At 49.6% G+C, this 9,434-nt stretch overlaps 1 protein-coding gene across 2 annotated transcripts in view; it reads left to right on the top strand.

Annotated features, from left to right (window-relative positions):
• The first annotated feature begins 1,334 nt into the window (after positions 1-1,334).
• URM1 (ubiquitin related modifier 1) overlaps positions 1,335-9,434 on the top strand; it is a 19,589-nt gene continuing 11,489 nt past the window's right edge. The window contains exons 1-2 of one of the 2 annotated variants that reach the window (XM_011987859.1): positions 1,335-1,431; positions 8,017-8,087. In XM_011987859.1, the coding sequence (XP_011843249.1) occupies positions 1,397-1,431; positions 8,017-8,087 (106 nt within the window). In that variant the 5' untranslated portion in view covers positions 1,335-1,396. The remainder of the gene's footprint in view (positions 1,432-8,016; positions 8,088-9,434) is intronic. The other variant, XM_011987852.1, reaches the window with a different exon arrangement.

The following is a 9,434-nucleotide window of genomic DNA, read 5'->3' as shown; positions in this document are numbered from 1 at the left end:
TTTTGAGACAGTCTCACTCTGTCACCAGGCTGGAGTGCAGTGGCTCGATGTCAGCTCACTGCAACCTTCACCTCCCGGGTTCAAGCAATTCTTCTGCCTCAGCCTCCCGAGTAGCTGGGATTACAGGTACACACCACCACATCCAGCTAATTTTTGAATTTTTTTTTAGTAAAGACAGGGTTTCACCACGTTGACCAGGATGGTCTTGATCTCTTGACCTCGTGATCCCCCCGCTTCAGCCTCCCAAAGTGCTGGGATTACAGGCCTGAGCTACCGCACCCGGCCTGCCCTGGGCTTTTGCAACTGGGCTCGTCTCTTTCCTTATTCCCCTCAAATCATCCTCCACATTGCAGCCAGAAATGATGTTTTAAAACACAATTCTGAAATGCCACTGTCTCCCAAAACCCTTCAGTAGTCTTCCACTGCTCCTAGAGACTGGAATGTTTACCTGCTTACAAGGCAGGGGTTGGCCCCTGCCCACCTTTGCAGTTCCATCTCTAGATGGATGAAAGGCTCCCTAACTTCCACTTTCTTCTCCCTTCCAGCATGTTCTCACTCAGAGCCTCTGGGCCTTTTGTCCTCCTCACTGGAATGCTCCTAGAGGTTTCTCTCCCCTCACAGCCACCTGGTTTACTCAGGCTTTAGAGCTCAGCAAGTCCAGTCTACTCAGTTTTCCTTTTGAAGTTCCTATAACTTCGGTTCCTTTTTTGAGGTTGTACATGTCTTAGTATTAGCATGCTTATTTGGTTACAGTTAGTCTCCCCGCTAGACTGTGAGTGCCTTAAAGGCAGGAACCTTGCCCGTCTCCTTTACCACTAGCACCCATCAAAATGCCTGGCACAGGGAGGCAATGAACAGCTGTTGAACGAGTGATATCCAAATCGACAGCAAAGGAAGCGGCTGGAGAGCGAGTCGTCCGCTCAGGAGAGATTCTGGGTCGGAAATAAAGATCTGGGAGTCACTTATAATTCAAACCAGACGAGTGGATGGGCTCGCCCAAGCGGTGTGTAGACTGAAGAGATTCTAACTCATGCAAGATAAGCAATTACGTGGCTCACAGTCACGTCGCAAAGATGCTGGGGGCTCTCCTCCGCCTGCTTGTGGTCCCGTACAAGGCGCTTCCCACCCTGGGTCTCTGAGCCCAGTCGGTGAAAGACGGAGGCAGATCGAGTCACAGCCCCAACAGCGCCGAGGACCTTCCCCCACCACCCCTTCCCCAAGTCCGCCACCCCTTTCCCTCCCCTCCCCTCCCCTCCCCTCGGTGACTTCCTCCAACAGCTGACGAAGCTGTGTCCCTGGGCACCGCCTCTTCCGTCCGCGGCGCCCGGAGACGCCCGGAAATTTGCGAGCGCGCCGGAAGTTGAGAGGAGTTTCCTGCGAGCTCGGCTTCCTCAACATGGCAGCGCCCTTGTCAGTGGAGGTGGAGTTCGGGTGAGTCACAGAGCTGGGGCACCATGGGGATAGATTGAAGTCGTCGGGCTCGGAATTCCTTTCCTTCTGCCATGGGGCCTGACACGGCCGAATCACTGGGTATCCCAGTGCCCGCTGTGAGCTACGCCACCCGCCTAGGAGAGTCTGAGAGGCCAGTCTCCCTTAGCGATGAGGCCGCATGTCGGGAAATAGAGGCGCACATTGGGAGGGAGATGCTCTCTGTTTACCCCTTGGTGCCCTGTGCTCCGTCGGAGTCGAAGGTCGTGACTCTTAGCAGGCAGCCTCTCTATCTTCTTTTCCATTCCTGTGTCGGACCAATCCCATCTGTTTGGCATCTGCATCTGAGCTCCTAGAACCAAGAAGGACCACCCTTCCACCCACTGATTTCATTCTTTGGGCAGCAGTTTCTTTTCACACAGTTATTAAGGTCTAGTTTCTCGTGGGATGTAGTGGCCAGGGCTGGACTTTTTTCTTTTTCTTTACCAAGACTTGGGGATACTAAACAGACCCGAGCCTCCTTCAGGACAGTCAGTAAACTTCTGCAGAACTTGAGTGCCTTCTGCAGAACCTGAGTCAGGTGGCGATATGGGGACAAATAAGAAATCACACTGAAGGGAACTAACACGGACAGTATAGTATATACAAGACGAAAAATGGAGAAATTGGGACACACACCAATTACCGAAGAAACACAGAGCAGGGTGGAAGTCTACTCAAGGCACTATTTTGTGCTTCCTACAAACAGGTTTATCATATGGTTTCAAAGCTGAGAGAAACTGCAGAGTTTAGAGAGAAGAGAAAGAAACTGACACCTTGAAAGATGGGTGGTGTACTTTCCAGAATTACTTGAAAAGAGGGAATAGGTGTGTATGTGGGTGTGTGGGTAGATAAACAAGCCAAGGTCTATGTGAAAGGCAAAGTCTGGGATGGGAATCTAAAACCTCTGCCCAGTGCCTTTCTTCTCATTGGATGCCTCCCGTTTCTTTCATGTTTTCCCTTAATTGGGTAGTTCATTCACCAGCCATTTATTAAGTGCCTACCATGTGCCAGGCAGCAAGCCAGACACTGAGGATACAAAGATAAATAGAAGTCTGTCCGTGCCCTACAGCGTTCAGCATTTCTGCCCCTTAAAGGGGGGTAAGTCTCATGACTAAGTGCATTTTAATTGATATTGTCTGGCTGCTTGGATCCAATTAGAACAGTATTGGTCTGGACTCCTCACTGTTTTGACTCACTGACCCTTGGCCAGCTACAATTCCTAAAGCCTGGGATTCTAGGAGGATCCCTTCTTCCTTAATAGGCCTCAGCAGAGCTGGAAAGAGAGAAACCACAGGCTGCTATGTTAAGATTTATCTAGGCCAGGCATGGAGGCTCATGCCTGTAATCCCAGCCCTTTGGGAGGCTGAGGCAGGAGGACTACTTGAGCCCAAGAATTCGAGACCAGCCTGGGCAACATGGGGAGACTTCATCTCTACCAAAAAAAAAAAAAAAAAAGATTTATCTATGGACAACTTGCCTTTCATTCTCATGTGTCAGCCATGGTCTTTGTTTATCAAGAATGTCTCTGCCAGGTACTGTGCTAGCTCAGTGGGGAAGTCATATGAGGAAGACCAGACCCTTGCTCTCCAGAACTTACACACCAGCACAGTTGCCCTTTTTCTGACCCAATCATCTCTAACTTCAGTCTCCCTTACCTCCAAGATTGGAATAATGACCCCTGGCAAGGCAGGACAACATTCCTCCACCCCTTCTGTCACCTCCTATCACAGCACAGCGTTCCATGAAAATTGCAGCTTCTCAGGAAGCAGGAATGCCCAACATGATGCTCAACCCAGGCTCCTCTCTTTGTCCTTGTGCTGATGCATGTTTTTGCCCTGACCTTTCTTTCATTTCCTATGTATCTTAGCAGGCGTGATTCACCCTTTATACAGAACTGGAGCAAATTTGCAAAGGCGAACACGCCCATCATTTTCTCCCTTTTGTCCCTTAGTGGCCCCACTCCCACTTCAGTCCTGGAAGGGTCTCCCTCCTGAGCAGATACAGTCCTTTTGGCCCCACTAGCTCCTCCAGAGACCCTCTGGAAGGCCCTTCACACCTTCCTTCTTGTCAGTGACCAGGTCTGCCACCCTTTGTCTTCCCCCTGAACTGTTCTCAGCAGAGCATTTTCTCAGGTCACGCAGGATTCAAAGTATGTAATACAGTTGTGTTTTGTGTCCCTGTGGTCCATGTTGTAAAGGCCCAGATGTGAAATTCTCTCTGTCCCACCCCTCTTCCTCCTTCCCAAGTTGGGGAGGTGTTGGCAAAAGGAGGGAATGTCATTGAAGTCCGAGAAGAACTGGGAGAAATGGGCATTTCCTTTCTTTTAGCGGGTATTTGTTGAGTGTCTACTGTGTGCCAGGCCCTGTTTTAGGCAGAGCTCACAGCCCAGCAGGTGGAGAGGAAGTAAATAAACAAAATATATATGTACATGTATATGTATGTGTATATACAGAAGATTAAAAGATGAAGATACATTAGAAATGGTGAAGGCAGTTTTGAGAACATCTATACCTGTCACTGGTATCAACAAACACATCCACCAAGAATTGAGGGGTGGAAGGAAGATGGAGATATGTCAGTTGAGTTTGAATAGCAGATCTTATAAGAGAGTCTGGCCTTGGGTCTCTCCTGGGATAGAACAATCCCCTTGTCTGCCTCCCTGAATCACTCTTGAGGCTGGGCATGCACCTTCCCCCACTCCAGATGTGCTGACAGCAGAAATGCCAACCCCTCCCTTGAGGGCCAGTGAATTCAGCAGTGACAGGTCACTCTCTGAGCGAGACTGGTTCTCCCTTCATCCGCTTGTAAACGGAAAAACAGCCTCGGCCTCTGAGCCTGGCACCACCAGGTTTGGCCAGTCTTGGTTGTTTGCCTGAGTCCCAGTGCCTTCAGTTCCCATCCCTCTTCTCTGACCCCCAACTCCTGAGCCCCTTGCCTGTCACCCTCCCCCACCCCAGCTGCTGCATGTGCCAACCCCCACCCAGGAGAAAACGAGGCTCTTGGAAGGGGATAAATGGAGGCTCTGTGCGGGCTTGCAGCTGAAATGGCCCTGTGCGCGGCCACAGATGGGCCTCCTCTCCCCCTCCACATTTCTGCATCAACAAAGCGTGACCTTGTTTGGATGACAGTCGCCCCATGTTTTCCCCATGACAATGCTTGCCTTGCCTTTGCTTCCCAGTAGGCTGTCTCAGGACATCTCTGTTCCCTGAAATTGGGAAGGGTGGTGGGGTGGAGGACCTCGCATCCTTCAAAAGTCTGGTAAGGCCTTTTCAGTTAAGATCCACAAGAAGTCTGAGATGGGAATAGGGAGACCCAGAGGGAGAAGCAGCATGGGGCGCTGAAAGAGCCCTGGCGCTCATCTCAGAAGCCTCAGCTGCTGGACTTGGCTCCAGTCACCTCTGCAGTCCCCGCCTTCCCTTGGCCAGGTGCTGGGACACAGAAATGAACCAAACTCTGCCCTCAAGAGGCTTTCTGACCTTTGGGAAGTCCTGTTTTTTTTTCTGACCAGTCTGCTGGTGCTAAGCAGGAATCAGTTAGACTCAAATTATAATAGTTCAGCCCCTGCCTGTCTAACTTTGGACAATTAGTTGCTTAACCTCTCTAGACTTGAGTCTACTTTGCTGTCAAAGTGAGTTAATAATATCTACCTCCTCCTTTCTTCCCTGGGACTCCCTGAGGATGAAATGAGATGAGGAACATCTTATAAATGGTGAGGCGATGTGAACAGTTGTTTTTAGTTGATGCCAGGCCCTGTGGACTCTCTCAGCCTCCAGCACTGTGATGTGCCCACCTGGTCAGCAGCAGGTGGCATGGGCAGGAGCATTTCAAACCGTCATCTGGCCAGAGGAAACCCTTAGATGCACAGGATCTCCAGAGTGCCTCACAGTGGCTCCTCAACATTTTTCCACATGGAAAGACTGAAGCTTAAGATTGAGTCAAGGCCAGGCATGGTGGCTCAGGCCTATAATCCCAGCACTTTGGGAGGCCGAGGCAGAAGGATTGCTTGAGCCCAGGAGTTCAAGACCAGCCTGGGCAATATAGTGAGACCTCATCTCTGTTATAAAATATTTTTAAATTATTATTAGTTTTGAGACAGGGTCTTACTCTGTCGCCCAGGCTGGAGTACAGTGGCGTGACCTTGGCTAACTGCGCCTCAACCTCCCAGGCTCAAGTGATCCTCCCACCTCGGTCTCCCAAGTAGCTGGGGCTACAGGCATGCACCACTATGCCCAGATAATTTTTGTATTTTTTGTAGACACAAGGTGTTGCCATGTTGCCCAGGCTGCTCTTGAACTCCTGGACTTAAGCAATCCCCCCTCCCCTCTCAGCCTCCCAAAGTGCTAGGGTTATAGATGTGAGCCACTGTGTCTGGCCCCCAAATTATTTTAATAACAGGGAAAAAAGATTGAGTCACACATCTAAGGTCTCAACCTAGGGAGAGGTGGAGCCTGGGCTTCACACTGGGGCCAGCAGCTCCAAAGGCTGTGTTCTGCACCTGTGTGGTAAGCTGCCTCTCTAGAAGGCAGAGGAGTAAAAACAAGAAAACAAGAGTCTGCAAATTTGGGTACTTTATTTTATTTTTTTAATAATTAGAGACAGAGCCAGGCATGATGAGTCACAACTCTAATCCCAGCACTTTGGGAGGATTGCTTGAGCCCAGGAGTTCAAGACCAGCCTGGACAACATAGGGAGACCCTGTCTCTACAAAAAATAAAAATAAAATTAGGCAGGTGTGATGACACGTGCCTGTGGTCCCAGCTACTTGGGGACTGATGTGGGAGGTTCGCTTGAACCCAGGAGGTTGAGGTTGCAGTGAGCTGAGATCACGCTACTGCACACCAGCCTGGGTTGACAGTGAGACCTTGTCTCAAAAAATAAATAGTCCAGGCGCGGTGGCTCACACCTGTAATCCCAACACTTCGGGAGGCTGAGGCAGGTGGATCACGAGGTCAGGAATTCAAGACCAGCCTGGCCACAATGGCAAAACCCCGTCTCCACTGAAAAAAAATACAAAAATTAACCAGGCGTGCTGGCACGTGCATGTAATCCCAGCTACTCTGGAAGCTGAAGCAGAAGATTGCCTAAACCCAGGAGGCAGAGGTTGCAGTGAGCCAAGATCGCAGCACTGCGCTCCAGCCTGGGCGACAGAGTGAGACTCCGTCTCAATAAATAAATAAAATAAAATAAAATAATAAAATGAAAATAGGCCAGGCACAGTGGCTCATGCTTGTGATTTCAGCACTTTGGGAGGCCAAGGCAGGGAGATTACTTGAGCTCAGGAGTTCAAGACCAGCCTGAACAACATGGCGAAATCCCATCTCTACAAAAAGTACAAAATTAGCTGAGTGTGATGCCATGCACCTATAGTCCCAGCTGCTTGGGGGTCTGATGTGGAAGGATTGCTTTTAAGCCTAGGAGGTCAAGGCTGCAGTGAGCTGTGATTGTGCCACTACACTCCATGCTGGGTGACAAAGCAAGACCTTGTCTCAAAAATAAATAAATAGATAATTTGCCGGGCACCTAATAATAATAATAATAATAACGTAGAGACAAGGTCTTGCTATGTCACCGAGGCTTTGTTTCACTGAGGCTCATCTCAAACTCTGGGCCTCAAGCAGTCATCTCGCCTCAGCCTCCCACAGTGCTAGGGTTACAGGTGTGAGCCGCCACACCTAGCCGGTACTTGATTATTAGTAAAAATTATGTCCTACTTTATCACATTAGAAGTCATATTTAGGAATTAGTCACTGGGTCTGGGCAGAGTGGCTTGTGCCTGTAATCCCAGTGCTTTGGGAGGCTGAAGTGGGAGGATTGCTTTAGGCCAGGAGTTTGAGATCAGCCTGGGTAACACAGCGAGACTCCATCTCTACAAAAAATTTAAAAATTAACCTGATATGGGCCGGGCTCAGTGGCTCATGCCTGTAATCCCAGCACTTTGGGAGGCCAAGGTGGGCGAATCACCTGAGGTCAAGAGTTTGAGACCAGCCTGGCCAACATGGTGTATTTTGTATTTTGTATCTAAAAATACAAAATTTAGCCGGGCATAGTGGCTCATGTCTGTAGTTCCAGCTACTCAGGAGTCTGAGGCACAAGAATCGCTTGAACCTGGGAGGCAGAGGTTGCTATGAGCTGAGATCACACCACTGCACTCCAGCCTAGACAACAGAGTGAGACGAAACAAAGTGAAATATAAATGTAAATATAAATATAAAAAGTAGCCTGATATGGTGGCATGGTGGCATGCACCTGTAGTCCTAGCTATTTGGGAGGTTGAACAGGAAGGTCTCTTGAACCCAGGAATTCAAAGTTATAATGAGCTATGATTGCACTACTGCGTTCCAGCATAGGTGACAGAGTGATACCCTGTCTCTAAGAAAGAAAGGAGAAAAAAAAGAATTGGTCACTGCACCCAAGGTGTTTCTGCACCTTAGTCTCTGCTTCTCTCGGGCTTCATTACCAGCCCTATCCTCAGTTTTCCATCTCTGCTACCTCTTCCTATTTGCAGGAGCTCACCTAGCTGTCTTTTTCTCTGGTCCTCCTTTGCAGAGGTGGTGCGGAGCTCCTGTTTGACGGTATTAAGAAACATCAAGTCACTTTGCCTGGACAGGAGGAACCCTGTGAGTACTGGCTTTCTGAACCCCTCTCTTGGGGCCATTGAACAGGAGTTGGTCCATGGGGAACACTCAGCCTTGTTCAGGCCTGTGTTCTGTACCCATGTGCTAGGCTGCCTTTCTAGCAGGCAGAGGAGTAAAAAGAGTCTGCACGGCCGGGCCCAGTGGTTCACGCCTGTAATCCCAGCACTTTGGGAGGCCAAGGTGGGCGGTGAGCACAAGGTCAGGAGTTCCAGACCAGCCTGGCCAACATGGTGAAATCCCGTCTCTATTAAAAATACAAAACTGGAACCCGGGAGGCGGAGGTTGCAGTGAGCCGAGATCATGCCACTGTACTCTAGCCTGGACAACAAAGTGAGACTCCATCTCAAAAACAAACAAACAAACAAAAACCAAATGCTTGTTAATCTTTCTTGAACAAATATACACTGAGCACCTCCTATGCAGCAGACCATGTGGTCATCATTGTGGAGACAGACCTGAACAAGAGCCAGTCCCAGGCCAGGTGTGGAGGCTCAGTAATGCCAGCACTTTGGGGGGCTAAGGCGGGCGGATCACTTGAGACCAGGAGTTTGAGACCAGTCTGGCCAATGTGGCGAAACCCCATCTGTACTAGAAATACAAAAAATTAGCCAGGCATAGCGGTGCATGCTTGTAATCCCAGCTACTCAGGGGGCTGGGGCAGGAGAATTACTTGAACCTGGGAGGCAGAGGTTTCAATGAGCCGAGATCATGCCACTGCCCTCCAGCCTGGGCGGCAGAGCAAGACTCTGTCACAAAAAAAAAAAAAAAAAAAAAAAAAGCCAGTCCCTGCCTTTAAATTGGGAGGTTTTAAAGAATTAACTTGCAGATCTTTAGTGGCTGGGTAACTGTCAGGATAGCCTAGGGGCTGCGGACCAGATACGGCAGGTGTTCAGCTCTTTTGTAACTTTCGCAGTGGATTCTAGCAAGGGCTCAGGGATGGGATTCCAGTCTCCACCTATGACTGAGATACTTCTGGGAAGAAGAGGCATCATTTATATTAAGAGACAGGAAATGAGGTTCCTGGAGCTGGGCGGTAGAAAATGGTCAAGTCAGGCCGGGCATGGTGGCTCACACCTCTAATCCCAGCACTTTGGAAGACTGAGGCAGGCGAATCACGAGGTTTGGAGTTCGAGACCAGCCTGAACAACATGATGAAACCCTGTCTCTACTAAAAGTACAAAAATTAGCTGGCGCGATGGCAGGCATCTGTAATCCCAGCTACTTGGGAGGCTGAGGCAGGAGAATTGCTTGAAACCGGGAGGCGGAGGTTGCAGTGAACCGAGATCGTGTCACTGCACTCCAGCCTGGGCAACAAGAGCAAAACTCCAT

Source organism: Mandrillus leucophaeus, unplaced genomic scaffold (genome assembly GCF_000951045.1).
Source record: "Mandrillus leucophaeus isolate KB7577 unplaced genomic scaffold, Mleu.le_1.0 Scaffold109, whole genome shotgun sequence".
In the NCBI taxonomy this organism is placed as follows: Eukaryota; Metazoa; Chordata; class Mammalia; order Primates; family Cercopithecidae; genus Mandrillus; species Mandrillus leucophaeus.
This window is presented reverse-complemented; position numbering and strand designations above follow the sequence as displayed.